At 37.2% G+C, this 11,327-nt stretch overlaps 2 protein-coding genes across 2 annotated transcripts; one reads left to right on the top strand and one right to left on the bottom strand.

Annotated features, from left to right (window-relative positions):
• Positions 1 to 3,857: 3,857 nt before the first annotated feature.
• Positions 3,858 to 5,906, bottom strand: LOC146906728 (uncharacterized). The gene is made up of 2 exons (XM_085728944.1): positions 4,785 to 5,906; positions 3,858 to 3,941 (listed from the first exon to the last, which is right to left on the bottom strand). Exons 1-2 carry the CDS (start codon positions 5,904 to 5,906, stop codon positions 3,858 to 3,860), a joined length of 1,206 nt encoding a protein of 401 aa, XP_085585070.1.
• Positions 5,907 to 6,896: 990 nt separating this feature from the next.
• On the top strand, positions 6,897 to 7,364 carry LOC146906727 (uncharacterized). Its single transcript, XM_085728943.1, has 2 exons — positions 6,897 to 7,071; positions 7,183 to 7,364. The coding sequence occupies exons 1-2, from the start codon at positions 6,897 to 6,899 to the stop codon at positions 7,362 to 7,364; spliced, it is 357 nt and encodes a 118-aa protein (XP_085585069.1).
• The last annotated feature ends 3,963 nt before the right edge of the window (positions 7,365 to 11,327 follow it).

Here is an 11,327-nt window from a genome sequence, read left to right as displayed (position 1 = left end):
CAATTTTCATGATTTCGTCGTGTTTAGCCAGTGAAACGCCAAGGTATACCCTACTGTATTTATATGTAGCCTAGGGGAATACTTAGTTGAGGCATTGGATCTTGTTTGTTTGGTTATGGTTCAATACTTCAATTATTTTGGAAATGAGATACCGATAGACGAACTTGGTTGAAAATGGTTCTTTTAAACCAATTACCTTATAAATCTTTCATGGATGATTTTATATGCTTAATTGATGATATGTGGATGATTGTGGACGATTGAATATGATGTTTATCATGAAATGATGTGTTGATCCATTTTACTTGGTTATGAAGAGTATATGGAATTGTTATGATATTTGGTAAGTTGATGTTGATGTGTGTGATGATGACTCTTATGTGAATTGTGATTGTTGAATGTGTGGACATGTATACTTGATAATGCAATTGTTGTTGAGATAGTCAATGTAATTGGAGGTGTACTTTTACATTGTCGTTGTTATATTGAAGTTGTGCATTATCGGGTCGTTGTTGTATGTCCATGCATCATGATCATATCGAGTCATATGTTGAAATGTAAAGGGAGATGGACTTTTACATAGGTGAATTGTAAGAGGAGATGGACTCTTACATATGATGTTTTTGTTGCATCATGGGTGACGACCTTGAGGAGATTTGGTACCACATGCATATATGTGTCGAGTCTAGGCACATGGCATATTGAAATGATGTCTTGTTGTGGCATGTGAATGATGTTTGTTGATGATGAACGTGTTTGATGAGTGCTAGCTGTGATGCTTGAATTGTTGTATGATTATAATTATGGAAGTTAATTGTTCATGCAAACTATTTGAGAATTGAATTGAACTATTTATGTCAAGTGTTAATATTATCTGTTGATTATGATTAATGTAATGCTTACCCCCAGTGGTTTTTGCCACCTACCTGTCTGTATGGATGGGTAGACGTTGTGCAGGAGTAGTTGCTTTGTGGTGAGTGCTTGATAGCGGGAGCTTTCTCCGTTATCGTCAGGAGTCGTAGTTTTAGGCTCTGATTAGGTCGTAGAGTCTTTTATGCCTTGTTGGTTTTTATTTTATCTTGTTGATGTTGTCCACTTGTCGGACTTGGAGGATTTTTAGTTGAGGTTGTATTTGACCATGGCATGTATATGTTGGAGTTATTTGATTTATATCCGTTGCGACTGTTGAGATATTATATATATATATATATATATATATACACACACACACACACACACACACACACATGTATGTTTGGATTTTGGATTTTGTGTTAGACGTAGCGTCTATTTCTTGAATATTTGTTATATTCGCGTGTTTTATCGCTTTAATAGAAATAGGGCGTTACAGTCTTGTTTTGCAAGTTGTTCAACTACTATTAATATTTGATTGAAATAAGATATATATTGTGAATCACTCAATTATATTGTAAGTCTTATTAGTACATAGTCTTCACTTTTTGTGATTGTTTGTGATTATTCAAAGCATAATTCCAAATAGTCAAAACATTTCAAAAGGCTTTGGCTAAAACTCCGTAAATTTTTCCCATCGCTATTTACCCTCCCTCTAGCGCGCAACCTTATTAGCCATATAGACCAACAAGTGGTATCAGAGCTTGGTCTCTTCATTAACGGTTAACTACCGGAAGAGTTGATCGATATGGCAAATAAGGAGCCCAAGGGGGCATACAATAGAGTACCTATTTTTGACGGAGAAAATTATGACTATTGGAAAGAATGCATGAGTGTTCATATGCATTCGGTTGACATTGACGTGTGGGAGGCCGTGGTCAACGGGCGGTTTCATCTGCAAGTTGTTGCCAATGGTGTCGCACTAGAAAACACAAAAGTCGATTGGAGTGACCATGATAAAAAGAAGGTGCAATATGATTTGAAGGCGCGGAATATTCTCATTTCCTCTCTTGGAGTGAATGTGTATCATCCCGTCTCTCATTGTAAGACCGCTAAGGGTATGTGGGATGTGTTGGAAACCCTTTATGAAGGAACCGACGCGACGACCTTAAACGATAAAAAATTAATACCCTTGTGCAACATTATGAGCTTTTTCGCATAGAGGAAGGTGAATCCATCTCCTCCATGCAAATGAGATTTACTCATATTGTCAACAAATTGCAAAACCTTGCTAAGGACATTTCAAACCAAGATTGCTAGGTGCTTTAAGAAACTAATGAAAATCAACAACTCACTAGGACATCATCAAAACAAAGTCTATTACTATTACTAAGAGCAAGTTTCAATCTCCTTCTTTCTGATGATGTCAAACACACGTTGATGAAGATAGATTTGGCTCCCCCTAAAACTAGGCACACAGGAAACACAGGCATGGTATATACGAGTCTAACCAACTGTTAGCAGATGTTGCCAATACACATAATTAACACCAAACATGACACTCACATCACAGCAGTAAGGACAAGTACCAAAACTAACTAGTATCAACTAGTAGCAGAAGGCATCAAAATAGATCAACAAGCATTAACAAAGTTAACGTACCAACTAGTAGCAGAAAAATAGATCAACAAGCATCAACAAGTCTTATAGATCAACAGCAATCTTGTAAATGCTCTTGGTCTTGCAGTAGCCATTTTGGCTTCCCGCATAACTAGCAGTTTTTTTTGTACCTTCTCACATTCCTTTTATTGTTAGGGTGGGTGAAAATCTTTGTATGTTCTTTTTGGCATTGCATAAGATTTGTGTTTGTATGCTCTTTGATCCTATTCTTTGCACATCGATCTTGGACCTAGTTTAAATCTTATTTATTATTCAAATAAAGGGAAATTAATTTTGTTTTTTATTATTAAGAAGCAATAAAATTATAAGACCTCGATCGACACATTCAAGATATCTAAATTTACCATACCATTGAAGGTCATTCCAAATAGACTACATTTTATATGTGAAAGTTAGATAAAAATAATATAGTTGAAATTATTGGGTAGCTATTATAGTAAAATTCTAATATTAGATTATTTTGCCACTTAAAACCTTATTCGTTTCCGCTCCATTCATGAATTGCACTGTTATGTTTCTCTCTTCATTAATATTCGGTGGATTATGATCTATCAGATGGATGTTCAAGTCACAAGTATTTATTTTTCTATAGATTAACGTTGGACTTGTTTGTAGCAAACTATAATTTACTAATGAGACACCATGCTCAAGTGTATGCTCCGAAAATCCTATGTAGAAATTATCTCTATTTATCGTAATAACTTGACATCTCCAAGACTATACTCCCTCCATTTTTCTTTTTAAGCGTTGTTTGACTACGAATTAAGTGTTTCTATTTAACCGTCGTTTTGATATTTTTAGTGTATAATTTATCAATTATACTATTTTTCAGTTACATTTATCTTTTTCAATAAAACTAATAAATGTTGTTTATTTAAAAAACTAAACTTTTTCTTTAAATAAAATTTGTTTTTTGTTATCTTTAAATTTAAACAAAATTTTATTACATATAATAATGGTTTCATGAAGATTTGAAATTCTACACATAACATGTTTGCCATTGTTAAAATTTTCAAGTACAAAATAAAAAACAAATCTGATAGATAAAAATAAAATATTCCATGAATGTTCAAAATAAAGAGTGATGAAGGAAAGAGGGAGAAATTAATAGAAATAATCCTTATTATTACGAAACATATTGACCAAGAAATGCACGACCGTGTATTTTGACTAAACATAAATGATATTCATTCATTCAACTTTATAGAGTGCATGTACAATGCATATTCGGTAAAAACAAACAGGATGAATCTGCGAACAAACTCACAACATCCATGTTAATAGCATAAAACGACAAATTAGAAAATCCTACATATATGACTATATTAAAGTTTCCAGAATATCCATGTCTTCGGATCTGCAACGTTGACAACGCCAAAGTCATTGATTGGATCTGCATGTGATCGAAGCTGATTTGACAATTTGAACAAAATAAATACCTAAATGAAACAAAATAGACAAACAACGCCGCACAAAGACGACGAATAAAACAATGTCACACTAAAACGACGACATCACGAAAGAAAAAAACGAAATAGATGTGAAAATCACTTATTTCGATAAAAGGAAAAGATAAAAACGAGTTAACGGTGTGTTTTTGGGGAAAAATTGAACCTAAACCATCCATCCTTGTTGGATGAAGGAGAAAAAAACTTGAGTTTTAATTTGGTGACGGCTCACAAGAGAGAGAGAAAAGGAAGAGAGAAAAATGCACGACCATGTTGCTTGGCTTATTTTCACACCACTTAAGCAATAATTTTTGTTTGACCATAACACCATTTACACTATTAACACAACTACCCGTCTGATTTTTGTCCAAATATGCAAGTTACGTTTTTTTGAAGAATTTTTTTTTGTCAAAACAAAAAAATTTGTGTTTGTTTATTCTAATAACAATCACTTTATTTAAAAAAAAACTTTAATTTATTTATATACAACTATATAAAATGATTCCCTCAAAAATAAAAAACTATATAAAATGATTCCCTCAAAAATAAAAAACTATATAAAATGATTTGTTTTTTTTTGTATAGTTTTTTTTTATAAAGTAAAGAATGATATAAAACCAGGAGAGGGCCTGGGCCACCAAATTACATCATAGTTAGCCTTTGGAAAGGTTGTCCACTACTATCCCTAATGAGTTCAATGAAACAAAACCGGGGGGGGGGGGGGGGGGGGGGGGGGGGGGTGTCCCACCATTGAGAAGTGTAAGGCGCCAAGCTTTGTCCAATTTTGGCTAAAGCATCGGCTACCTGATTCCCTTCTCTATGTATATGGGTGCACTTACAGGAAATGGAACTAGCTAAAAGCATACAATTATTCCACCTATTTCTAATGCCCCAAGGCACCAGCAAACTATGATGAAAGGCCTTAGTAACTAAAGTAGAATCCGTTTCTATCCAGATGCTAGACCAATTCTTGGATATAGCTTTTTCAATAGCAAACATAGCAGCACAAAGTTCCATTGAAACAGATGTGACATTTCCAATATTGTGAACAAAGCCTCCAAGAAATAATTTAGCATTGTTAGTACGGAACACAACCCCAATAGAGGCAGCAGGGGGGTTGCCAATAGCAGAATCATCAACATTAATCTTTATAGTTCTCTCCCTAGGGGGAGTCCAACGAAATTCAGAAGTAATAACCGACCTAGGAACTTGCATAGGTAACAAAAACAGATGCAAAACCTGATAGTCAGACATGGAAGAATGACTGACACTAGTGGAGCAAGCGTAGCTGCATTTAACTTCAGCCACAACATGGTGAATTAAGCTGGCAATAGGAAGGAGTTTGTCCTGAAAACACAAATTATTCCTCTCAATCCAAATACTCCAAACAATATGCATGACTACATATATCATAATCTCCTGAGTCATAGGACTCCATCTACCAGTACAACTCATAACCAAATTGGACCAACTGTCTGTCTGTAAATGCTGGCATGTGCCATTGCTAAGCCACTGCCACAGTTTGGCTGTTACAACGCAGCCAAAGAACAAGTGGTCTGTAGTTTCCTCATGAGTGTTGCAGAAACAGCACCTAGAGACAATGCAACATCCCCTTTTGTTCAAGTTATCATCTGTTGGCATCTTATTGTGAGCTATACGCCACATAATGAAGGACCGAGAGGGAGGAACAAATTTATTCCAGATAAGCTTGCACCACTGCAAGCGCGTATCAGAGCCAGATAAGTGGGAGTAAGCTAATTTACTCGTCAAAACTCCATCATTAGCCTTAGTCCAGTGTAAAGTGTCACAAGAAGGTTCAAAAGGTATATTATAGTTCCAGATTTGTTGAGCTACAAGAGGGGACATATCAATTAGAATATCAGGCAGATTCCAAGATCCAGCCCTGATATAATCCCCCACTTTCATCTATAGAGGCTCATGAAAGCAAGCAGGGATGCCTAAAGCGTCAACAAGTGGCTTGTCAAGCCATCTATCAAGCCAAAAGAGCACAGAAGACCCATCCCCAATCCTCCAAGTTGTGGTTTGATTATTAGTGCCGATGTGAGATTTCAAAGCAGACCAATTGGAAGAAGAAAACCATAAGACACCGGTTTGCCCTGTCTGAGAAACCTCGCTCTGCACATGCAGGCCCACTGTTCTTGCTAGGCCACAAGCTTCCAGCACTAATGAATCATAGAGGCTTTATTTACCATGGTTGGGTCCCTGACGTCAAGACCTCCAGTAAAACGATGCTTACAAATATTCTTCCAGGCCACAGTGTAGATCTTCCTTTGAGTTATATTACCACTCCAAAAAAAGTTCTTAACCATAATAGTGAGTTGTTTAAGCAGGGTTGGGGGCCACGCATAAACATGAAAGGAGTAAATAAGCATACTACTAATGACAGAATTGATGAGTTGGACTCTGCCCATAATAGAGAGTAAAAGACCTTTCCAACTAGCCAACTTAATTTTAATCCTGTCCACAATAGCTCTAAAATAAGTAGCCTTCAGTTTGCCTTTGAACAGCGGGACCCCAAGATAAGTGAACGGCAGAGATCCATAGGAAAAACCACATATATCAGCGGGACCCCCCCACTAATGATGCACATGTAGTCATGAAATTATTCAAAAAAAAAAAATTATCTTTCCAAGGTTTGGAGTGCCAAGGGTTGTAATAAGCGATGGAGGGTCTCACTTCATCTCTAAACATTTTGAAAAACTTTTACAAAAGTATGGAGTGAAACACAAAATTGCAACGCCCTACCACCCACAAACAAGTGGACAAGTTGAGGTCTCAAATAGACAAATTAAAGCTATTCTTGAAAAGACTGTTTCAAATTCTAGAAAAGATTGGTCTAGTAAGCTTGATGATGCTCTTTGGGCCTATCGGACGGCTTACAAAACTCCTATTGGAATGACTCCGTTTAATCTAATTTATGGGAAACCTTGTCACCTTCCGGTAGAACTTGAGCACAAGGCTTATTGGGCAATAAGGAGCCTCAACTTGGACCCAAATTTAGCTGGTAAAAATAGAAAACTTCAACTAATTGAGTTAGAAGAACTTAGAATAGATGCTTTTGAGAATGTTCGTATTTACAAAGAAAGAACAAAAAAATGGTATGACAAGAACATCATCAAAAAGGACTTCAAAAGCGATGTTCTTGTTCTGCTCTTTAACTCTTGGATGAGGCTTTTTCCAGGTAAGTTAAGGTCAAGGTGGTCTGGTCCATTCAAAGTTCGCAAGGTCTACCCCTATGGGGCAATTGAAATTTTTTCAGAAAAGACCGGACCATTCAAAGTTAATGGACAAAGATTAAAGGTGTACAATGCAGTTGAAGCTGTTGAAGAAGAGGCCGTCTTGGCCCTTGATGACTATCCTTGAGGATCTATCTCCCTTTTTGTCAAGCTAGTGACGGTAAAAGAGCGCTTCGTGGGAGGAAACCCACGCATTTAATTGCTTTATTTCCTGTTATTTCCCTTTGTTTTGTAGGTAATTGTCATAATATCTGAGAAGAATGCAAGAAAAATTGAAGACGGACAACTAGAGAGGTGGCACGGACCGTGCCTGCAGTGGCACGACCGTGCCTATATCGAACATACAAGAAGCAAAAAAGTGGCATAGTGGCACGGCCGTGCCAACCTGATAGACCTCCAGAGTTCATTTTTTTTTGTTTTCTTCAGCAAACTGTGAGCTTCCCTCTTTCTCTCTTCTCTTCTACTCCTTCTTCTTCTTCCCTTAACATTGAGGACAATGCTTCTCCTAAGTGTGTGGGGAGGGGGGGGGGGGGGGGGGGGGGGGGCTAATAAAGTGTCTTGAGTCGAAGTGTTCCAAACTCCCTTGAACTTTATTCTTTTGTTTTGTTTAATTGCGAAAGGCATGATTAAGTAGCTTGTTTTTATTGAAAATTATGACATAAATTTTTTGTTGTCTCTTCCAAATGGTCGTTTCTTGTACATGAAAGTGATTTCTTGTGTTTATAGTGTTCTTTCTATACCCACATCATGTTTTATAGTGAAAATTCTCCAATGAGAAAAGCACTTAGTTGCAATCCTTGAGCAAGTGTATGAGTAGGTGTTTTAAGGAACACATTCTAACTTTAATGGTAACTTAGACCCTTAAAAGTATTCAGAGTAAAAGAAGTATAAGCTTGTGTGGGGAATAATGTGCTATATTGTGTTATAATGTGTTAAACCAAGAAGGGGCGGGAAGCAATATCACCAACACATGGAGGAAAGGATACCCCCTCGCTGACTTCCTACGTGTGGTGATGCTTCTCTAAACTGAACTTAAGTTCTATAAATCCCTCTAAATAGAGGAAATAATTCATCAACACATGGAGGAAAGGATACCCCCTCGCTGACTTCCTACGTGGAGATGATTAATTTGTAGCACTACTTAGGGTGATCATGGAATCTAGGAGGAAAGGATACCCCCTCATGGACTTCCTATGAGAATTGATATCCCCTAAGCATCTGCAAGCCCCAAGTATTTAAATTTTCAAATTAATTCTAACTAATTCCCACCTCTCCTATATGAAATGAAGAAAGGACTTTTCTCGGTTACTTTAGTGTTAAGGTTAGAACCTGTTCCTCATAATATCTGTCTTATACAGGAGCAAGAAAAGGGTTGGACTACACACACACACTCACTTGAAACTTTTTGTTGGATTGAATAGGTTCACAAGGAATACTTGAAGTTGTGATTAGTGTACATTGAGTTAAAGCCTTAGAGGAGACATAAGTTTTCAATTGAATTGTCATATGCTAATCTTTTGTTGCTGCTATGTTTATGCCTTTTGCTTGAGGACAAGCAAAGATTCAAGTGTGGGGGAGTTTGATGAGTCAATAATTAGTTATTTTTATATAATATTTAGTTTCGTTTTATTTAGATTTAAGTTTATTTTATTTATGTATTATTTCCTTTTTGAGCTATTTTACTTCAATTGCATATTATTATATTTTAGGAACAAATGTTTGATAGATTGAGTCTTGGAGTAGAAGAAAGAGGATTAGGAACTAATTCGGGTGAAAAATACGAAGATTGAAGACAAAAATATGATCCTCCAAAGTCAGAAGCTTGGGACGGCCGTGCCACCTTCCAGGCCATCTTTTGCTGCTTTTGCTTCAAGAACTAGCTGCCTGTTTTGACTAAAAAGCCCGTGGTTTCTTATGGAACATTCTAGTGAATAGTTGCTTAGGTTTTAAGTCGACAATAAGACTATAAATAGAGTAGCTAGCTATCATTACCATTCATCTTTTATTCTTGAAATTCAATAAGTGACAATTGTCTTTCTTAATAAAAGTTCTTTTCTTTTCCTTTACTTTCTTGTTATTTTACTTTTATGCTTTTCTTCTTCTTCTCCATGCCTACGATGAACATGAGTGAGTAGACTCTCCTTGTCTTGGGATTGTTGGATAATTCTAATGACGTAATCCTAATCAAACCAAACTATAAACCCTAGTATTATATACATCTACTTTCTAATCTAATTTTACCGTTTTTATAATGAATTAGCAATTACTATGCTAGGAAGTGAACGCGGAGGGATTAGTAATCGTTAAGTCATCATCACAAATATTAGGCGAAGGATCGAAAGATGAATTTTTAATATTGGAACAAGTAAAATTAGACAAGGGTTGCGAAACATGATAATAGTCTAGTGAACCTTGAGACACATAAAGTTTCGTTCTTCAAGAATTCTAATAACAATCAACCATGAGAATAGGCGTGTCTGTTAGAGGAACACACTCACTGGGACCGAAAGGAGATGTGATAGGCTAAAGAGAAACTGGTCTTTAGAAAGTAGATCAAATATAAAGTTAGAGGTTTAGGGTTTGTTTGTGAAGGATTCGTCATTATGATGAACCAATAATCCCAAGACTCTTTTTATTATTATTTTCTTCCGTTAAAAATCAAACCTTTTTCAACTGAATCTTCTTCTAATCATTCTCTAGAAGTTAATTGAATTGAACAACTCCCTGTTGGAACGAAACTCTTTTTATTACTACATCGATAAACCGTGCACTTGCGGTGTATCCCATCATATTTTCCTGCCACATCACCCTCAGATGTGGCACAATCAGTCAAGAGATCCTCTGAATCTTCTTCATAGTCACACTAGAACTTTTTTAAAATTTTCACACTTTGATCTATAGCAGGATTAGAAACACAGTGACCTGGAATAAGAGGGGCTTTGTCATGCTGCTTATCAGAGAGAATTTTCCCCCTTCAAGTGTAATGGGAGCAGCTAAAGGGGTGAGGACAGGCGTGCTGGCCCAAGCTTGGAGCACTACAGGGTCCACAACCTTGCTAGGGGACACATGGACGACGCTGGGGAAAGACAGCCTCCCAGATGTGTCATCCTGCAGAGATGAGGGGTGAGGAATGGTGGGGAACGACAAATTCCCAACATTCATCTCCAAATGCTCATCAGTATGACCAATAGAGGTAGGGACTGAAGAAACAACCTCATCAGAGACATTCTCAGAGTTTTCTGTTGTAGCATCAAGACTATCAGAGACTTCTAAGACGTCTATGTCCTATAGCAAGGCCTCACCTGGGTTCCCTTCCTTTTCAAGGTTCAGAATATCAAAGGAATTTTGAAGCAAAACATTTTGGCCAACCAAATCATCTTGTGCCTCTGGGACCAAAGTAGAGAACACTGCAACTTCATGTTCTTTGGATTGTAACTCAGCCCTATTTGATAGAGTACCTATAGCAGACCCAACATTCTTCCAGGGATGAGTCTCTTCGATTGAAGGCACCTCTTTAGGAGAAGGAATTGAATTGGGAGCAGCTGGAATAGAGGAACATGTGGGAGCAGTGTTAGGCAGGGAGTCCTTAACAAAGCCAACCTTCCCGTGTTTATCCTGAGTCACATCAGATGCAACCTGTGGGACATGAGATTTTCCTGATTTTCTGGTAACTGGAGCAGGAACATCTTGATCCATTCTACCTTGAAGCCGCTTGCATTGTGGGAGGGAATGACCTAGGCACTTGCAGTTAGAGCAAAACAAAGGTTGTCGCTCATATTGAATTTCCACTGGGAAAACATAGCCTTCCCTCTATACCAACTCCGAATCAAACAGCTTGCCTGACATATCCACGTCCACCAAAACCCGGGCATAGATTCCAAAAAGTCTGGATTTCATAGCTTCATCAATAATCAGAGGACTCCCCACACCCGAAGCAATTTCAAAAAGAGTTTGGTTGCTCCAATATTCTTGGGGAAAGTGCATAAGTCTGATCCAGATCTGAGTGTGAGTCTGAGTTTGCGATTGTCTTTTGAAGTCCTGTGTCCAGCGAAAAAACCTTAAAATTCCAGATTTCAGATTTATCACTCCT

The sequence above is a fragment of the Medicago sativa genome, chromosome 7, assembly GCF_051527215.1.
Source record: "Medicago sativa cultivar Bolivia chromosome 7, Bolivia_mono, whole genome shotgun sequence".
In the NCBI taxonomy this organism is placed as follows: Eukaryota; Viridiplantae; Streptophyta; class Magnoliopsida; order Fabales; family Fabaceae; genus Medicago; species Medicago sativa.
The sequence above is the reverse complement of the archived record's forward strand: the minus strand, read 5'-3'. Positions and strand labels throughout refer to the sequence as shown.